Here is a 22,320-nt window from a genome sequence, read left to right as displayed (position 1 = left end):
AACGGAAACCACACAAAGTGCAAAACAATTTACTGCTGTTTGTACGTAGATTGTCTTTGATAAGTGATTTTTAAAGCTTCAATAAGAAATTTATGGTAACGACAACAAGTTTCGTTGGTTTTAGGATAGTTTTTATTTTTATTTTTCCATATTAATGATATAACTCGATGCCAATAGGAATAACAACGAATGTACCTCTGTCCAGTCAAATATAAAGCCAAGTTCCAATATTTAGTACAACCCAATCAACACACCGGGATTTTAGTTTGCAGAAGTTAAGGATCACTACTTTACGCCACAAACTGAAAAGAATATACAAGAAACTAATATTTTTTACACGTATGTCAGTAACTTTTCGCTATGAATGTCTTTCATTTTAGGCTTGTTGTGGTGCCTTTTGAATTTCCAACCACGGGTGGAATTTGGGTGAAGCCTAGGGTAGAAATATTTCGTTTTGATGATTATGTTGGAAGCTACTGGATATTCCTCGCCACTTTACAACTTGTTTTCCTCGGTTTCCTGGTCTATTATATTATTAAAAAGGTCAAGATGATTTATCGAGAAAGATTGAAACATTTCTCTTCGTTTTGGAACTGGATCGAGGTAAGTCGTCTATTCCCATTTTTGAGCCTCTAAATAGTTAAATTTTAAGTAACAACATTGTATAATTGTGTATATGTACATATGTATACATATGTCAAATTTCAATCCAACCCACCACCACAAATAATTTGATCCAACATGATACTTACATGTTAGCGCTTGATGCACATTTCAGACAATAAAATCTACCTATTTGACGACACACACATAGATAGATAGATAGATAGATAGATAGATAGATAGATAGATAGATAGATAGATAGATAGATAGATAGATAGATACCATACATACGTATAAAGAATATGCTAATATTTTTCATATATCTGTTTTTGCTTGTTCTATATCGCAGACGATCAAAATTTCCCTGTGCTTGTCTGGTGCTGGAATTTACACGTATCGATTTTTCAAGATGAGAAGTGTCAGTGACGAGGTGACCAAGTTAGGTATGAAATTCCGTGTCTTCCTGTGTGAAGTGGTTCCTGAGGTAAAAATGAAGAGTTGCAAATGTCGCCAGCTTTCACACTTAAATAGATTAGTTTGAGTAAATTGATTTATTGTTTATTGTTAAAACCAATCAATTGCTAAAACGTAAACATGGCGAACCAAAGGATAATTTACACACGATACGCGAAAAGGCGTTTGAGCATTTCTTGTACAGTGGGTACAAAGAGGGTAGGATACAATGCTTAGACACAATTTTACGAAAGTTATTGACTCGTGCAAATCTCTCTCTCTCTTCCCTCTCTCTCTCTCTCTCTCTCTCTCTCTCTCTCTCTCTCTCTGAGGTCTTTGACATATCATGGTCGATTATACATTGACAAAGCATCGAGTTACTCTAACGAAAGCAAGCGATGGAATCTTTGTATATATCAGAACAGGTATACATTATCGATGCTGATAAATCTGTTGTGAAACAAACGCGCTGTGTTTGTTTCAAAATGTGGCCAACAAAAGAATTTTTTTCAAATTTCGAGACCACCGAAAGACACAACTTAATGGTACGTCCCAACCATGCAAATGAGTGTGGAGCGTCCTAAGGATATGTTCTGTCTGTCTGTCTGTCTGTTTGTCTGAAGACTGATATTATTACAAGACTCGATGCTGTGCCTTTGAGTGCATGTAACCTACATTAGTTTGATATAGTTGGCTGTTGCATTTTCTATTGACTTTCAGGTTCTGTAAACATGGTCCAGTTATCTCATCTTCTTGACATCAACCAATCATATCGGAGGGTAGTCGGCTTAGCAGTATTCATAGCTATGATACAGTTCCTTGACTTGTTCAAATTCCATCACAGGATGTCCATGCTCACCGCCACCATTCTCCGCAGCGCTGCTAATCTCGTCCACTTTGCGATCTTCTTCGCCATTACCCTGTTTGCACACGCAGTTTTGATCTACGCTAGCATTGGTCTGACGTCACTTATCTGCTCCAACATTTTGGAACTCCTTTACAAATTACTGAAGCTGTGGCTCGATAACAAGAACTATGCGGATTTTGTGCTTACTGACCACCCGGTGCTGGGGGTGCTGTTCTTCTTCTCCTTCTTCATCAGCATGTACACTTTGGCCATCAACGTTTTCGTGTCTGTCATAATAACTTCATTCACTGAAGCAGAGGAAAGTATGCCCGAAAAGACGAGTGAATATGCCCTTTTACAGTTAACATGGTCTTATGTTAAACGTCTTTTAAGATTCGGTTCAGGTAAGTCAGGTTACCACGACAACAACCTTCATTAAGTGATGTCTTCACTGCAAGTTTGTTGCAAGTATGTATGTATGTATGTATGTATGTATGTATGTATGTATGTATGTATGTATGTATGTATGTATGTATGTATGTATGTATGTATGTATGTATGTATGTATGTATTCATTGATTTCTCATCAGGCTCATCATACTGTATAAGGGTAAACGATTCAGGATATTTGTGTAGTTATTTTGATATAACTCATGAATAACCCCTTTGGGCTTATCCAAAATCGATGTAGAGCAGACACGTACGTTATAATTTATGTTGTTTTGTAATGTCCATATGTACGAGTTATATTTTGAAATATTTCATGCCTTTTGAGAAATAATTTGATTTGTTGTTAACATAAAATAGTATTGTTTTGTGATGGTGTCTCAGTAATTCCTGTCACGATTGATTTGTTGCCGTCGCTATTCTGCTAGATCATTCCGTCATCTGATAAATGGTGTGTTGATGATTTGTCAATTTGCAGATACCGAAGACGTAGCCACCGACAGAAGAGGGAATGATCAAAACGTCGACAGTGACATGGTGTACTGTGATCATCTTGAAGATATTGATATTAAGTTAGATCGAATACTAGAATTGACCAAAAGTTTATAGATCTTAAGGAAATCAACGAATCCAAAATTTCCGCCGATGCCGCTCAACTTCAATGTTCATTATTGACCCTTATAAATGGCCGAATTATATATATATATATATTATATATATATATATATATATATATATATATATATATAAAACAGCCTAGAGTGCATATATATATATATATATATATATATATATATATATATATATATATATATATATATAAAACAGCCTACAGTGCACATTTTGTTGCTTACCTGTGCGCTTCAAATGTTGACTATGTTATTATTTTCAAGTCGATTTTTTAAATTGTTTTGCGGCTAAGCTGCTCTTTGCTTAGATATACGTTAAGGAATCTATATATATGTTAGCAAACATCCTACAAATGGAAATGAAAGCGATTTTCTAATGTAATAATTTATTAGACATTTTCGTTTCTGAGGATGTGATTAAAACATATGTACACGAACTTTGGTCACGTGTGTGAACAAGTTTGTGATCGATTTTAACTTGATTTAACTTGAACGCATTGTACGTTCATGAGTACTTTTTAACAGCATTTACAGTGTAACTGCTCCAGGAGTGGCTTTGCGTTGATGGTTTGTGTTGATGGTTTGTGTTGATGGTAATTATTAAAAATTGGCAACTGTATTCCAAACAATCTGACACGTACATTTTACGGTAGAATGCGTCTCGGGGACAGATACATGTATTCAAACTCTCAAACTTTTACAATTCTTTTCTGATCTACCATTTGAGGGTGTTCATTTTAAAGCCCTTAGTGTAAGAAAAAATTTCACTGTCCAAGTTTTCGAAATTTTATTTTTCTCTATAGAGTTAACACAGGGATGGCGGTCATTTTTTATTTCAAGTATCGGTATGAATCTTGGGTCAAATTTGCACGTTGACGCCCGATTTTTAGTGTTGATTTTGAAAGAGAGTAGTTGGAAGGTTCACTGAGGGAAAGTTTGAGCAAAAGTTTGTCTTTCACTTACGAGGCGCATACTATCCTAAGGTAGCGACTCACTTTCCTTTGCACTTTATTTTCGATGCATATTTTCACATAAAACATGAGGAAAGAGGTCACACACCCAACAATTTAATTACTCATGGAGCTTGCTTATTCTACTATTGGACGAGCTTGAGTGTTAAACCCATTTAAAGAACCGGTACCTGTAATATTGGTTATCTTTGAAGGCAAATTTGAAAATACATCATGTTTGTATAAAGTTTCGAGATTGCGTTCGATAATTAAACGCCATTACATTCCAAACGTAAGTTTTGCGGTTTCGAGATTGCGTTCGGTAATTAAACGCCATCCCAAACGTAATTTTCTTTCAACTTAATTTAACTTACATCAATAATAATGCACCTCTCCTGCCACTATGTCGATTGGTCGAATAGTGCTTGTTTTGGAACGCTGTAGTGGACAAGAATATGAAGCTATAGTCGTGGAAGAAAAGCATCGAAAGCGACAGTTCCTGGGGCTTTGAAGAATCTTTTGTATGTATAGTACAAGTTTTACTGACGGTTTGTAAATTCAGTCAAAACCAAAACTTATACATGACTATATAGCAAATACAAGACACTAAAACGACATATTCAAATTGCTTCAGCCAGCACTTTTTCTTTGCGGTGTTACAGACCAAAATCTTCCTTTGCCTTGAATATTAACTTGTAATCCCATGGTACGAATGAAGGTCATTGAACGTTAATATTTCCTTCATCTTGGGAAAAACTTCGTAGTCAGGGATATTGAGTGTGTTTGCGTCACTGATAATTAATTTCCGAGGTTACAAACAGTGAATTTGCATCATCGACACCTAATTTCCACTTCGAGACGCTGGGAAAAGTACACAAGGAAAGGTATAGACACCTAAGGTATACCAGTGACAATAGAGGCGTGTAACTTAAACGTTGATGACACGGCAAGATTTGCTGGTACTTGCACATACTGAATCCGCACAAGACAGGAAGTGTGTCGATAAAGTGTATGCAAATCTAATCTGCAGTAATTACTGATATACAAAGGAAAGCTAATGGGATGAACCGTGATAATTTTGCCCGCATAAGTGGAAGATGAAAGTAAACAGTGAAAATTACTAGCAATAAATACCGCCGATTCTCACTGTTATAATGCCAGGATTTAATTTAGTGCGTCGAACTGCGGTCTCTACATTTGTGGATGAACCGTAGTTGAACACGTCGTCATAACTAAAATTGGTGCAAAATTAATATCTCACACTCTCTATGTATTAGTATACTTAGACGAGATAAACCTAGTGCCCTCGTTCCGGTCTATTAGCGAACTTGCTAAATGCACGGACGAAACGAAACGAAAGAAACGATACACCCCTATGATTGGCTAGACGCAGCAATGTTCGTTCTTTTCGTATGCAATCCTTTGTTCTGATTGGCTGAACGAAAACGACGACAGAGTTTTCGTTCCTTTCGTTCACATTCTTTTTCTTGATTGGCTGAACGACGGTGACGAAAGATTTGCACATTCATTTTGCCTGCATGGAAGGGCGAGCTGTTGTTATGTAATGCCGCCCGTCCGTCTTTGAAATACAAGGAATAAAACTGAGCTCAGATTGAAATACTTTCATAACACGAGTTGAATGTAGGTCGCGGTGAATGAACTCTGTTCAATCTGTGTTCACTGTTATTCCTTGTATTTCAAAGACGGGAGTTATTACATGGTGAATATATAATGAGAGCGAGGCGCCAAAACTTTGAGGAACGACAATAGCTTGTTCTTTCCATTCAGTCAATCAGAAAAATGAATATGCAAATAAAATACACGTGAGCATTTTCAGTTCATATCTGGTTCAAGGCGCGAACAACCTTCAGAAACATCTTGGTGTATTCATCTTACAAAATACTGTCAAATGGCATTAAATTTGATTGGAATTGAGTCTAAAGGTTATTGATTTTTGATTTGTTATTAAGTTGTTATCAGATGGCATGAAATGACCAAAACAAATTACTGTTCATTTTGCTCCCAATTACCCTTGTCACTGCAATGAAAACATATTAAAGCGACAGTTTCTGTAACTATTGATGTTATTTTCTTCCATAATCATACATGCTATGCATGTATTGCCATCCTCCTATTGTTTAGACGGTACTAATATGAACCCGTATTTTAACTAGAGAAAATACGAGTTATATTTTCACTGTAACCGAACTACTTACAGCTACGCGTACGCGTTACCTTCAGTGGGATGTTCACATACATGTGAAACTGCTGAGCGAATAGACTTGTGACACTCCGAAACGTCATTGTGAATGTGATTACGGTCAAAATTTTGTTGTTTGCAGTCAGTTCCTGGGCATTGCGCTTACGTACAAGTACAGCTGTACCAAAAACATAAAAACGAACGCAAATGTCTATGTTTTGCCGACCCGACACCTGTCATCGTGCACGGCCAGTCCCATACGGTGGTGTTTTCATATCGTCTACTCTGGGATGCCGAAGATTACGATCTCGGGTTGACAGAACTGCGATATGAAAGTTTCCTGTTGACGAGTTTAAGTATCTGAGTGGTGAATTACATCGTTTACAGCCATAAATGAGCCACAGAAATCCAACCGCACTGAAAATACTCGCGACAGACAAGGTGCACATATTATATTTCCGATTTTACCTGTCAGTGAGATTCACAGGTCATGATAGTTGTCCGGTGGCACCGATGCGGGTTTCGGAGACAATGCAAGATCCTAGGGAAAGTAAAACTTTCGTTTAGGTTGTTGTGAAAGAAATTTAGTTCTATTTAGGCAAGCCAGTAACGAAAATATACGAGCAGACGATGAAAATACATTTGAAATGTTTTCTTCGTACAGCAACATAAACAGCTTACAGAGTACTCACTTCACGTTTTCCCTTATACGCTCGCAAGTCCCTTTCTAAGACGGTAAATTCGGCACATTTGACGACTGAGGACATATTTAATTCTTGGAGATAAACTGACTGGTACAGCTATTATATCCACTGAGCATTCATAGATGTCGCAGAACTGCTTGCTTTATGCTCTCAGCTGCTCGATCGAGTTTGAAATCGAACTTTGGCGCGGCGCGAGTATTTTGACCTGATTTTGACCGGCGCCATAACTTTCGCTAAATGATGAGTGTATGTTTTAAGACACGAAAACACACTCATTTTACACACTCCAGGCTATTTTTTACATCCCTCAACATTTCAAGCTAAAAGTAAATCTTCTTCAAAGTCTGAAAACCTGTGTCGACATTTTAATATTTAAATTGTTCACTTTAAAAGTGTTCAATAAACTATCAAATTGTAAAGAAATGTTCATGCTGTTCCGAATCAGGATTAAGGGGAACTTCAGACCACGGTACCATATCAAATTGTAAAAAGAAGTTCTTGGCTGTTCCGAATCAGGATTAAGGATTACTTCAGACCACAGTACGCGTTGATGGAGTAAATATATAGATCAGGCGACACAGGAATTAACGTTGCGCTCGAAACTTTATTTCCCCAGGTCAGCCTGATGGCTGCCTGGGGCAACTCTTAGCTCCGAGAGCCTGGAGATATGCTCACCCCAAGGCCCCCAAAGTCTGACTCTCAAATTTACAATACTTTGTCGACAAGAAAACTTGCCAACGGTAGTTTCACAATGATTAATACGCAGTATGCATGAGACATGTCACAACACCATTGTTTTAAATCCGAGCTGTGAAAATATGAAAAGCGATACTTAACAGCCACAGTTCTGATAAAAGTTCGACTACATTGTCTTTCTATTGTCCAACCTTGCGTGAGACATTCCATGCATAATCATAGGAATTCACGAGACACGCGGGTGCCTGTAATGGCGCTGTCATTGAATTTAAACAAGAGAGACTTGAAAATGTAATTTGCCGCCAATTTTGAAGAATTACACCTCCGGTAAATCGTGGGAATTCAAGCCCAAGTGGCGAAATGTTGAAATTTGGCGAATTACTAGAATGAAGATTTACAGTAACCGGTACAAATTATAGAAACATGACAAAACCCTCCTTTGAAGTGGAATGGCCCAACAGCGTAATACTATCAAGAGGTGATACGGTTTTCATCACTCCTTAGCAACCAACTTTTTATCAGTACAGCGATGAGCAAGCAAGGTCGATTTCAATTGATTTCGTCGCTAATTTCGAAACGTCCGCAGGAAAACAGTCATAACCACAGCATGCATGTATGATGTGTCCGCATTTGGCTCATTGCTTCGTAACTCGTCAAAATGCGGACACATCACTCAAATTCGATGCGGTATCGCCCAAACTTCGTGTAATAACCCCTAATTATTTTTGTTGTTAGTGCTCACTACAATCTCTTGTGTCTCTCCCTAAAGTATGTCGAGATATACAGGTTTCAGCCTGCCATCTTTAACTGTACGTGTGTACAGTGCATTGTTATTGCTACAGGTGAAGTTTAGTCAGGACTGAATTTCAAGTGTAAACAGTAACAGCACATTGACATTATTAAACATGACAGCAATGACAAAAGTCATCAACAGTCACAGCTATTGTCCCTTCTGGCAGTGTTAATGAAATATGCAAATACTATTGTAAAGAATGACCTATAAAATGCTCATAATCATAAGCAGAGATAACCTGTTATTGCTTTGCATACAATAATTATATGTAAACAGATTCCATTGTTCATCATTATGGTAATTCATCTAACATTAAGAAAATATTGAAAATGCCAAAAAAGCCCGAAAGTGCTATTTAGTAGATTATTGTTGCGAGGTCCATGTTGTTTTGAAGAATTACTTTTACTTATTCAAGTCCCACATGCTCACCGACACCTCCTACGGGTCTACAGCTACATGTATGTCACACACAAAAAGAATGACGCAGTGTATTTGCAATGTTTATCGTATTACTTAATATATGCTAAGCTCACAATTAATTGGATCGAAATCACTAACGAACCGCATTAGAGTAATTAATTTCTCCTTGCGAAATCATATTAGTGTGCCAATGATGGTGGTATGTCACTCCGTGTTTTGTGAGATTCTGCACATGACATTCCGCATCGCCTCCACACCAGGGTTTGCTGTGTCCTGTTAAGCGCACGTTTACATTTTTTCATGACGCGATAGAATTTACTTGAGCCAGCAGACCATTGCCGGCGACACGATGGCAATGTACACTCCTACTTATCTTACGATAGTCATCATGGCAATAGTTGTCGTTCAAGTACGCGGTGAGTATGCATTTTGAAATCAAGCATCTTTTGGGGACTAAAAACATGGAACTGGTCAGGGAACAAACGCTAACATACGGAACATTCTAGCACATTTTAAAACTACAGCTGACTCATTACAGACTCTATTTTTAGTAAACTCTTGAATTCGCTACACAGTCAAAAATCACCACATAGTTTGATAAAAAAAATGTCAAGAAAATGTTAAGCAAATAACTGCCACTCGTGTATTTTGGGTTTCGCTCATTAAGTTTTTGCTGAGTCATCACAGCCAAAATTCGAGAGAAGATATTGTAGTACGCTATACCCACCTGTAATTCAAGCAAATATACCATTAAAACATTATCTTACATTATTTTTCTATTTTAATTAAACTTTAATTTTAAATGGCTCGGCCAAACCTTATGAGCGAAACCCAAAGTACATAAGGGGGTGTTAAATATTCCTCACATTTTGGTCTTTATTCGCTGAATTTTGCCGCAGCCTGATTTCCGGGTCGCCTAACGCAGTACTGTATTCATTAGTTTGTTTACTTAAAACGGTCGTCATATCAGTTGGAATGTACACAGAATGTAATATTAGAGTCAAATAACAATATCAAAAATATACAGTTACAGCAGAAAACAGAAATAGGAAAATAGTAATAGCGAAATTTCAATCTTCATTTGTCTCCTATTAGAATTGAAATACATCATATTTCATGTATGTCGTTCACATATATAAACCTTATTTTTATGACTAAAAATTAAAGGCAGAAAACCGCTCAAGTGTTTCTTCAAATTGAACCATCTTCTTAATTTGAATATACAAATGAATAGTGACAATATTTCCTCGTTGTGTTGCATCATGGAGTTTTCATGATTGGCGTCATTTTAGGTGCATGAACGAAATAGTCCTGCGCATAGACTTATGTTCCATGGTGCAAAGATACACATGTCTATAACTTCTGTTTCGCAATGTAATTCATGTGAATGATTTAGGATGCTGAAATGAACGCTTTACACTTCGATGCTCAAAAGTAGTGAGTGAGAAAAGCGCCGCACCAAACTTATCGAATGGTCAAGGAGTAGACAGGTACTATACAGCAGTTTTATTGTATATCGTTTCGCGGCGAATTGAAAAGTTAACTCCTTGATACTTCCTTTGGCAAAATTATGACTCTCAAATTCGCGAGTTGCTTTCAGTCGTTCTAACCAGGACGATACAACAATAATGAACACCTATTGCATTGTCATAAGGGCTATAGCGCCCGTCTATTACCCCGAGGGGCTGTGTTACCAGAAACACATCGCTATACCCCTCGGCCTACGGCCTCGGGGAATAGCGATGTGTTTCTGGTAACACACGGCCACGAGGGGTAATAGACGAGCGCTATAGCCCGAATTAAGACCAGGCTATAGGTGTTTTATAACACACCACATGCTCATGTTGTATTGTTATATAGTTTTTAATGTGTTTTGATGTTTTGCACCGCAACAATCCATTGTGACAAGTTTACTGGGCGATGTACAGCGGTTTCAGTTATACGTGGTACCACTTTCTTTCAAAAAATATTCTAAGCATACCTGGCGACATCCTTAGTTGCACTTTAATCTTTTCCGTCAATGAGCTGTTCAGGTTCCTACGCTGTTGGAATGTTGGAAAATCTGTTTTAGAGAATGTGTCGTCACCTATCCCGGACGCACATCACGTTCTAGTCACCCGCCATTGTTGCAAAGCTGCAGACGACACTACGGTGACGTGACCGGGCACTTTTCCAAATTTGGTCCGAACTATTTCCCTAGGGAAATAGCTTTTCAAAAAAACTCTGTTACGTCACTTTTTTCGATCCGGTGGGGACTAGACGTATCTATTTTCTCGTCACGTGACGTATTCTGGCGAATCGCGACACGGAATGAGCACGTGGCGTGTTATAAAGCGACCTATTCAGATGTTGCATTGTCTATTACAATGCGTACTGTAATTGTTGTACAATTAATACATGCGGTCACCCATGGCAGGGGCAGCGATTTACACACAGTGAATGAAAAGCGATTAGTTTAGTACGCTATGTCAGAAAACCTATGAACGAACCATTGGCTGTAACGTTAGTATTTTTCTGTTTTTAAAAATACCCTGTCTTGTGACTCTCCCTCAATCATATCGGACTACCGTATAGTGTTCAATCATAGACAGTAAAATGGGGACTACTGTCTATCGTTCAACTTACCAACATACTCTGTGCGAGTTGGCAATTCTCAACCTTAGTCCACAGTTCAATTAATTTGTCAACAATAACATCATCGCAAGTGTTGTGTTTGTATGGCGAAGAAAATGCATCTTATTATACAACTAAAAAATAAAAAGATTGCAAGTATTGTACAGGATTTTTTTCCATTTAATGAGATTGTCACACTATATACTTCAAATTTCATCGATAACTTTACTTTAATATGTTATGGGTCGTTCTGCCCCATATTTCGAAAAATAAACTACAGTTTTTAAAACAAAGCTCCATGCTCTGATTAATTTTGAGTTCTGAAATTATAATCAGAAGCATAAACACTTTTCATTTAGGACAGTTTGGTTTGTATGTATATATTGCTCTAATACATCGATATAAATAATAATGTACCGGGACTTGTAAAATACCGTTCTGTTATTTACACACAAAATAAATCATAACTCCGTCGTCTAATAATAATCAAGACCCTCCTTCGGCGTTTAACGTCAAATATACCACAGATAATTTTCAATGTATGATGGAAAATGCATATCCCTCCAACCAAAAAGCTACCTAAAAGAACACATCCTAAAGAAACCCGTACAAACTAAACAAACAACGTGGATGCTAGCTCTTTGTATTGCTGGAAACATTTGTATCTAACTCTCGTCAAGTTTAGTCTTTTAATTATCTTTTAATAATTAATGTGTTATTTGGTTTTAATATTTAACATCATAGCAACGACCACAAGTGTCAAGTAAATCTGCATGACTGACCTCGATTATTACATGAGATGCTGCAATGAATGCTTTGCACTCACTTCGATGCTCAAAAGTAGTGAGTGAAAAAAGCGCTGCACCATTTGGTGAAACTTATCGAATGGTCAAGGAGTAGACATGTACTATACATCAGTTTTATTGTATATCGTTTCGCGGCGAATTGAAAAGTTTACTCCTTGATACATCCTTCGGCAAAATGATGACTCTAAAATTCGCGACTTGCTTTCAGTCGTTCTAACCAGGACGATATAACAATAAAGCGACCTATTCAGATGTTGCCTTGCCCATTACAATGCGTACTGCATTTGTTGTACAATAAATGTATACATGGGGGCTCACGGCAGGGGCCACGATGCGCACACAGTGAATGAAAACCGATTAGTTAAGTACGCTATGTCAGAAAACCTGTGCATGATCCATTGGCTGTAACGTAGATATTTTTCTGTTTTTAAAAATACCTTGTCTTGTTACTCTCCCTCAATCATATCGGACTACCGTATAGTGATCAACCATAGACAGTAAAATGGGGTCTACTGTCTATCGACGGTGCAACTTATCAACACACTCTCTGCGAGTTGACAATTCTCAACCTTAGTCCACAGTTCAGTTAATTTGTCAGCAATAACATCATCGCAGGCGTTGTGTCTGTAAGGCGAAGAAAATGCATCTTATTTAAAAAACAACTAAAAATACAAAGATTGCAAACATTCTTCATTTTTTTCCATTTAATGTGATTGTCAAACTAGATCAAGTTTCATCGATAACAATACTTTAATATGTTATGGGTCGTTCTGCCCAATATTTCGAAAAATAAACTACAGTTTTTAAAACCAAGCTCCATGCCCTGATTAATTTTGAGTTCTGAAATTATAATCAGAAGCATTTAAAACGTTTCATTTAGGCAGTATGGTTTGTATGTATAGATATTGCTCCAATACATCGATAGAAATCGTAATGTACCGGGACTTGTAGAATACCGTTATGTTATTTACACACAAAATAAATCATAACTCCGTCGTCTAATAATAATCAAGACCCTATTTCGGCGTTTAACGTCAAATATACCACAGATAATTTTGAGAGTATGATGAAAAACGCATATCCCCCCAACCAAAAAGCTACCTAAAACAACACATCCTAAACAAACCCCTACAAAATAACCAAACAACGTGGATGCTAGCTCATTGTATTGCTGGAAACATTTGTATCTAACTCTCGGCAAGGCAAGTTCAGTCTTTTAATTATGTTTTAATAATTAATGTGTAATTAAGTTTTAATATTCACCATCATAGCAACGACCACAAGCATCACGTTAATCTGAATGACTGACCTCGATTATAACATGATACATCAAAATATTAAATTGCCGAAACAAATTAAAAATCATATTGTTCATTCATTGTTTATGCTGTTTAGGCATTTTCTTTATTATGGTTCGCAGCTTGGCGGTAGATAGTTACTTAGATTATCATGTAATTGTACAGTGGGGGACAGAGTGTTGAGACTGTTGGATGACGATATTTTAAACGCAAAAATTAAGTTAGAATGCACTTCAAGGACAGAAATTTGGACTCAAAATTTGTACAATTATTATCTGGTCTGCCACTTTTGGGGGCTCAGTTTGAAGCCGTGGAGTGAGTAAAATTTTCACTGTTTTTTGACGCAAATCAACGCTTGAATTTTTCCCCAATAGAGTTAAAACAGCAATGCCGGCTACCTTGAATTTCCAATATCGGTAAGTGTAAGATGATTTGTTTCCCTTGCACCGAAATTTGCGCAGTAATCCCTGATTTGTATTCTAGTCCTCTAAGAGAATAGTAAAAGGTTTCGTTTAGAGATGTTTGAGCAGAAGTTTGTCTTTCAATACACTGAATCTCCAATAAAACACTTCTCTCCTGTATGCAAATTGTTGTTTTAATTATTTTTTTCTATTGATATATTCAGCGGTGAGTTACCGATATGAAGTCGGCACCGTACAAAGGAACTGGGCAGATGCTTCCTCTGACTGCCAGACGCAGGGTGGGATATTGGCCAAGATCCTGAACAAAAACACACAGGATACGTTGGAATATCTTATCACAGCTGCCGGCCTGTCGGGTACAAATCAATATGCACTTTTTAGCTAGAAGGCTTGCAATTTGAGTAACATTTTCTTCGAACAAGCCTGGCAAAATTTACCAGCAAGCGAGCACTGAAGAGATTACCTCGCTGGTGTCATACAGGAATGCCCAGGAATATTTTACAATAAAAAGCAAACGCATCTTCTCTCAAATGGAGGATAATTCTTCGCTCTTGAATTTAATCACGATGAATGTAAAAAAAAACACTCTGTACATGTTACCGGTCCATCTTTCTCTTTCAGACAATGCAGTTTGGTTTGGACTCGCTGACGAAGAAACCCAGTTTTATCCTGATAACTGCCCACAATCATCTTATACAAACTGGAACTCCAGAGAGCCGAACTCAGCCGATGAGAGATGTGTGCACTTATTGCCTAGAAGGTATTCTTTTAGTTTTGTTGCGTACTCACAATATTCTGTTTGCATATACATAAAAGCAAGCATGCTTGCAAGTAATAGTGCGGTAGTGTCACAGACCCGTACTGTAGGGTATATGATGTTGTTCGCTACTGTAACACTATTTTTTGTCGTTCCATGATACATTTTTATAACTTTATAACTTTGCCACATTCGACTTCAGTGTTATTTTTCGACTGTCTTTGAGCATAGCACAAGTGTCATATAGAGATACTTACAAAATCAAAAATAATAACAACCCCCATCCCCACCTTCCGGGGGACTGAGCCATATTCAACTCTGTTCATAAGTCATTAGCTTATGGTGAATCAAAGCAAACTGACGATACAATATTCATAACAAAATATCAAAAATACTGCATGTCATCAGATTCTATAGCCTCACACGAATCCTTCCATTCTGTCAAAATTTGACTCCTGAAAAAATATTTCCATGCAACTTGGAACTCAGGAGATGAAGACTCTTAACATTTGCTTCTTGGCTACTAGGGTATAACAAAGAATATGTTGATAGTTGTCATTAAATACAGCAAATTTCGTTCACGCAAGATTTAATTCCGTCGAATGAAATTTAGACAAGTTTTGCCTTCATGGAAATGTCTTTCATTACTGCAAACTTGCCAGGCCCTCTATCATGTGGTTTTCACAGTCTCAATCAGAACACCATCATATCAACGTAAAACGTTCACCAACATTCCCGCATTCTTAAATTTTAATTTCGTGAAAACTTTCGGCCAAATGATGGGACTCTGACGACATTACGACTCAGCTCTATTGAACTATTGAACTTATTTACTAACTCGAGTTCACTTCATGGGGACTTTTGGCCTGCGCTATGATTATGTTATGAACTCGATTACTCGATTCTAGGCACGATAAAACTGCATGAATGTTGCTATCGTCTCCAATTCAGTCAGTTAGGCAGGTCAAGTGAAATTAAAGGCCTGTGTTAGCGCCAGATTGTCTCATCAGAAAATTTACTTACTAGATTACAATTTCAATGGGAAACAAAAGGCTATCATACGTCAATAATCCTCTTACAGACTAGAAAAAGGCGATCCCAGGGATCGCCAAAAGGACCTTTAAATAATCATGGCATGTCTTCAACTCTTTCATTATCTATTACACCTACCCTGGGTACACTCTTACATTTGGCCGGACACGAGTAAAGAAACAGACAATTTTATGACAAAACATTTGACCTTCCAATCATGCATTGCCTCCTACGACCGAACAACAATCGAAATGCATTTACTTCAGAAGAATAGGTTCACAACTTTTGCTCTTCTCGTTTTGGAAAATTCGGTAAATTAATTTTGCCATACTGGGTAAGCGTCGATTTCAACTGCCACATTGGCTTTTTAAGATACGAGCTTACTGTAATACGCAATCTTTTCTCCATTTATAATTAGTAAAGGTTTCACCTGGAACGACCTTCCCTGCTCATATGAAATATATTACGTATGTCAGTATGACGACATACCGATTGGTAAGTTGTAAATTTTTATTAATCATTTATTCACATACAGTAGGCCACCGGCCTTGATGTACACGAAGATAAGCGAAAATTCTCTTGGAAAGGCAGCTCTGCCAGCTGTATAAGAAAATCTTGCAAATCAGCCATTGAATATTACATGACTATAAATTGAAAAATGTTTACATCACTGTGAAGATGCATTTAAACGTTTCTTCATTGCATAGAAAATGTATTTTGATAAATTTCGCAACAATGCAGCATTGTTAGATTGCAATAACATTACAAATTTTTCAAAGGAGTGAAATTGATAAATATTGCGTGGTAGGTATTTTTCTCTGAACTCTTTGTAAAAGGGACATACTAATCAAAAATGAAATTCATCCTCTACATTCTTTGCATCACCAAAGTTACAAATCCTCTTTGAACGTTCATTGTGTAAATACTTAGTGAGTGTGCTGAGATTCTAAAGCGACATAAGCAATCTCTGAATTTGTTATCTAGTGTTTCTAAATACTGTTCTCTACCAAAAGTACATTTGAATCTACAGTAAGTATCTAGTTTGCGAAATGTAGGAAGACCAGCTTGCCATTCTTGAATATAAATATCTTTACATCTTTGTTCAAATAAATTTATAAAGGTTTTGACACAGCCAACTCCCTGGTTCAACCAGGCTTCTCCCATTTCCATTGAAAAAAGTAATTATTTGATCTCCCTAGCCCAACAATTTTTATCTAATTCGGCTTGAGTGAATTGAAAATCGTAACAATGACGTGCAATCCGTTGGTGTGACATTGAAAGTAATCTGAACCGGTACTGAATTACTCTGGTCATTCTGATTGTACGAATGGAATAACGACCAAGTTCTCCTTTGACAGCTAGGGTAGGTGCATTATGGTAAAGATTTAAGATAAAACGGCATAATTTATTGTGTACAATGTCAATCTGTTCCCCTGAGTGTAGCACCAAAATTTCACTACCATACATCATCACTCGTAAAATTTTACTATCAAATATTTTGAAGGCTATCGTAATATCTATAGATTGAAATTTACAGAGAGACTTTTTGACAATGAAAAGAGCTTTGTTAGCCTGAGTTGCTAACTGCCTCTGTGTACGACTCCATAGACCTAAGCTGGAAAACAAAACACCAGGGTAACTATAAGCTGGTACAACTTCAACTTGTTGACCATCAATGAACCATTTTTCACAATTTTTTAGACGACATTTTTCCCTAAATACAATGGTCTTAGACTTATCTGTGTTAATTTTTAATTTCCATTTGTTTGCATAGCGAGACAAATTGTTTAGTAATCTCTGTAAACCAGTAGGAGAAGTGCTAAACAGTGTCAAATCATCGGCGAAAAGAAGGAAGAACAATTTCCCCAATGTACCCTAGTGTGATCATGATGAATAGCTTGGCCAATGTCGTTGATAAACAAAGTGAACAAGGGGGGGGGGGGGGCAAAATGATACCCTCTTGTACTCCCAGCTCACACCTAAAAAAACTCAGTGATACCGGCAGGAGAACGAATACATGCTGTTACATTACTATACATGGAACGTAGTACAGAAAATAATTTGCCTTTGAACCCAGCCTTATACAGTTTATAAAACAATAAACAATGATTTACGCTTTTAAAGGCTTTTTCACAATCGATGAAAGCACAATATAATCTGCCACTCAATGCTAGATATCTCTGGACAATTGTGTCAAGAATAAAGATATCATATACTGTTGAATATTTTTTACGAAAACCTGCTTGTTCTTCAGTAAGTGGAAAGTAGGTGTCAGACCAAGATAGTAATCTCTGATAAATGATGTCACTGAAAATTTTGTTGATTGTTGACATTCTTTTGATCCTTTCTTGTGTAAAGGTACAATAAATCCTTCAGCCCATTCTTTCGGAAAACAACCAGTATTAAGTATATTATTAAAAATAAGAACAATAGTACTCTTGAGTTGTCGTGGTAAATGAGTAATACCATCGATCCCTGGGGCTTTGTTTTGTTTTTAGTCTAGAAAGAGCACATTCCAGTTCTTCCAAGGTGATTTCAGCATCAAGTGAAGCTATATCAACATGAGTATCATCAACAGTATCCGTGAAGTTTAAATTCTGTAGAAAAGAACGTATATCTTAAAAAAAGTCCGTATCATCAGTGGAAGAGTGAACAATATTTTCTGAGAAAAGGTTTGAAAAATAGTTATAGCAATCTTTAACCTCAATACTCGAAGAAGGACCTGACTTACTTTGGTTGATAAGCTTCCAAAAATCCTTGGACTTTGGTTGTTTGCTAGGTAATTCAATTTTCATTTTCTCACTGTCATAAAAACACTTCTTCTTACTTTTCAAAATCAACTGGTATTCTTTCTTGAGATCGGTGTAAGTATTGAGGGAGTCTATGGACCAACTATTTCTAAAACGATTTAGAGCTCGACGAACTGTATTCTTCATAAGATGACAATGTTATCAAACCACCCAGTAAAATTACATCATCTTGTACAAGAGGTAGAAACATTTGAAACGTTAAATTTAATACACTCAACAGAAGACTGAATCGATTTTATTGACACATTAGCAGCTTTTGTTATCACTATTATCGAGGGCATCAAAAATATCTTTCAAGCAGTTTCCCCCCTTTCTACCCTCCCAGAAGGCATTAAACAAATCTTTATGCCTTTCATTCCACATATATTTACAATAGTATGTATTTTCATTGGCAATTTCACCGGAAGCTCTCCGAGTCTATGGAGATGTATACTTGAGATTGAAAATTATTGGTTGGTGGTCTGATTCAATTCTATCGGACACACAAAAGTAGGAAAACTTCTCAAAATTTACATACCTAGTGATGACATAATCAATTACACTCCCCCTTGCTCTTTTATACACGTAAAGTTGCCTTTGTTACAGTCATCAAATAATCTCCCGTTTGCAATTCTCATGTCCGTATGTTTACGAAATTCAAGCAATAAATAACCATGTGAATTAACAGTATGATCCATAGAAGTTCTATGGGGAATGTTTTCATCTGTTACATAGTTATCACTCACAGGAATAAATTTAGTGTCATCAGATTCAATATAATCAATACCACAAGCAGTTCTGGCGTTAAAGTCGCCACATACAATGGATTGAAAATCTGGAAATTTACCCGACATAATGACCAGTTCATTTTCAAGGTAGGTAAAATTATGATCGTCAGCATAATTGCTTGAACCACATAGAAAAAAGTAAACAATTGCAAAACCAATCTTGAGGTTATTCATATCCAATAATACCCAGACAATATCCTCGGTATTTTCACTCGCTAAAATTTTGACATTGTTGCAAAATTGTGAATGGTAGAAAATACTAATTCCCCCGGAAAATCTCCCAAGATGTTTTCTTTTGCTACGACTAACATGAGAGCTCTGATAGCCAAATAATGATAATCCAGGATCACTGGAAACCCATGTTTCAGTCAAAAAGATGAAATGAAATTTGTGTAAAAATTGTAAAAAATAATAATTGCTCAATTTATTTTTTAACCCATTTATGTTCCAAACTATGAATGATAAGTGATTGTCCAATACAGAAATTGTCTCTGGAATATTACTGTGCTGACCTTGCAGTGATACATTTTCGTTCGTACTATATGCCGTAACCGTGTCGACTTTGTTTCTTATGGATGAGTTAGATTCACGACCTTGGCCACATCCCTATCTATTCTGAAGTTGTTGCAACTGTGGGGGTGTCTTGGTAGAGTCCAACACGAACACGTCCCCATCAATGACTAGTTTATCATAGCGCAGAGATGCTCTCTTGTTGTCTTTTCTTGCGGTTTCAAGGAATGGTCCTAATTTCGTACGTTTCTCGCGAACAAGAGGGGGCAAATCTTCTGATAACCTGAATCCGCTGTCCCGAGACAGGTTCCTGCTCCCATGATACACCTTCTCTCTATCTTTGTATTTATTAAATTTGACGACGATGGGTTGCGGGTTGGTTCTCGCTTTACTCAGTCTATGAGCTCTTTCTATTTACATCGACTCACCTTCAATTTTCAGTTTCTGGGTGATAAAATCTCGAACCTTTGTCTCTGTATCGTCCCAGTAGTCCTTGGGCTGGAGGGGCCCACCGTGCACCCCCAATAAACCTACTACATGAGTATTTTTTTGTTCTTTGGGATCTGCTGAACTAGAAAAAAATGTTAACATTGAATATTTTGGAATGCACTACCTGTCTGCACTGGTTTTTGATTTGTATGTACCGCAAAAAATGGCGCAAAATGGGTAGGGGTAGGGGGTACTATATCCTCCTCTAAATTGAATAAACTAGCATGAAATAGCACAAACCTTATATTTTTATAAAGCTCAGATACTGCTCTTTCTGAGGAACACCAACTTTAGCAATATTAATTTGTGTACATAGAATAGGACGGCTTTAAAGTGAATTTTTTGGACAATTTTGAATTTTTTTACCCAGAATACCATGTAACAATTGTGATTTAAATTTTATTAAGCAAAATTTTCACAACTTTTTGTGTTTAAATTATTTACGTCGACATATTGAACAAGAAAAAAAGTGTTAACATCAGATATTTAACTATGCACTACTTCTCTAGAGTCAATTTTGAATTGCGTGTATCTGTATGGGGTGTGCAAAAGCTGGGGATAGGGGTACAACATTCTTTCCTTGATAAAGTAAACTGGCTTGAAATGCCATATATCTTATAGTTTTAGAAAGCTTAGATACTGGTCTTTCTAAAATGCATAAGGTTTTAGTAAAATATATGACGTCATAGAATTGGATAACTTTAAATCGATTTTTTTCTGGTAATTCAGCATTTTTAACCGGAAGATATTACGATAACTATTGCTTCCTCCCAATGAAGCAAATCAAACAGATTTATGGATGTTATTTACTAATTGCTATTTGCTGAAGAAGAAAATAGATGTCAAAATTGGGTATTTACAATGCATTATTGTCTCTACTCACTAAAATTGCAAGTTTTGATACATTGGTATATCATGAATGGGCATTTTATTGTTATGAATTGAACTAATGCAAAACCTTAAAAGGAAGACTTTAAAACGCACACATATAGTCATATTGCCATTTTCTCCTTAAAGTAAATAGATTGTTGATGACTGACTATTTTTATCATTTACTTTTTAAATATTTTTTTATAAAATGATTTTGATAAGACGTATTTGGAAAATTGTCTATGCCTCCTTGTCTTACTTATACAGTATGCATTACTAACAATCTATTAGGCCGTGGGCTAGAGGGCGCGTCTACGTGCACCCCCAACCGCACAGGATAACAAACCTGTATTTTTCAGAAGCCTTGGGATCCCTAGAATAAGAAATAAGATTTTAACAGACAAAATATACGGACTCAATAGCTGTTACGGTCATGTTTGGAAGGGTACAGCAAAATCACGATTTTGTGACCACATGGATTTTTGTCAAACTTATCTTCATGTACGTCATCTGCTGAGCTTACTGTTTAACATGACCTGGCTTATGGGGTATCATTAGAATGGTGATTTATTCTTCTTGAAAATGGTATATAGCAATATGCAATATCTTCTATAGGTTTCATGAAATAGGGCCATAATTTACCCCATACCCCAAAGTTTATGTCGGAAATTACTGTCAAAACTAATCTAAATTCTACCAATTATTTACCCAGACATAATACAAAGGGCAATGCTGTGTATTAACTTTGTGTTATTTGCTACAGGTACATGTTAGAAACCTAAAATAAACTTTTGATAGAAAAATATTGGGATCCTGTAGCTGTAACAGTCATATTTTGAAGGGTCCCGCAAGATCACAGTATTACTGAATCACATTCGTTTTTGTTAAACCTGTCTTCTTGTAAGTCTTCTGCTGAGCTTACATTGAACATAACGAGGCATATGCGGTATCATTTGAAAGTTATTTTACTTTTCTTTAAAATGATATATTGCAATATGCAATATCTTATATAGTTTTCATGAAATGAGACCAGTTTTGACAGTAATTTGCGACATAAACTTTAGGGTATGGGGTAAATTATGGCCCTATTTCATGAAAACTATAGAAGATATTGCATATTGCTATATACCATTTTCAAGAAGAATAAATCACCATTGTAATGATGCCCCATAAGCCAGGTCATGTTAAACAGTAAGCTCAGCA

The 22,320-nt window shown here is 36.7% G+C and overlaps 2 protein-coding genes across 3 annotated transcripts in view; both read left to right on the top strand.

Annotated features, from left to right (window-relative positions):
* LOC139120318 (polycystin-1-like protein 2) overlaps nt 1-3,038 on the top strand; it is a 45,811-nt gene extending 42,773 nt beyond the window's left edge. Inside the window, exons 25-28 of the mRNA XM_070684647.1 lie at nt 381-603; nt 954-1,047; nt 1,778-2,308; nt 2,830-3,038. Coding sequence (XP_070540748.1) covers nt 381-603; nt 954-1,047; nt 1,778-2,308; nt 2,830-2,960 — 979 coding nt within the window. The 3' untranslated portion in view covers nt 2,961-3,038. The remainder of the gene's footprint in view (nt 1-380; nt 604-953; nt 1,048-1,777; nt 2,309-2,829) is intronic.
* A 5,662-nt stretch (nt 3,039-8,700) lies between these two features.
* The window catches only part of LOC139120316 (polycystin-1-like protein 2), a 53,118-nt gene continuing 39,498 nt past the window's right edge, over nt 8,701-22,320 (top strand). The window contains exons 1-4 of one of the 2 annotated variants that reach the window (XM_070684645.1): nt 8,701-9,159; nt 14,086-14,238; nt 14,504-14,642; nt 16,095-16,166. In XM_070684645.1, the coding sequence (XP_070540746.1) occupies nt 14,507-14,642; nt 16,095-16,166 (208 nt within the window). In that variant the 5' untranslated portion in view covers nt 8,701-9,159; nt 14,086-14,238; nt 14,504-14,506. Of the gene's footprint in view, nt 9,160-14,085; nt 14,239-14,503; nt 14,643-16,089; nt 16,167-22,320 lie in introns of both variants that reach the window. The other variant, XM_070684644.1, reaches the window with a different exon arrangement.

Source organism: Ptychodera flava, chromosome 20, assembly GCF_041260155.1.
Source record: "Ptychodera flava strain L36383 chromosome 20, AS_Pfla_20210202, whole genome shotgun sequence".
Lineage (NCBI taxonomy): Eukaryota > Metazoa > Hemichordata > Enteropneusta > Ptychoderidae > Ptychodera > Ptychodera flava.
This window is presented reverse-complemented; position numbering and strand designations above follow the sequence as displayed.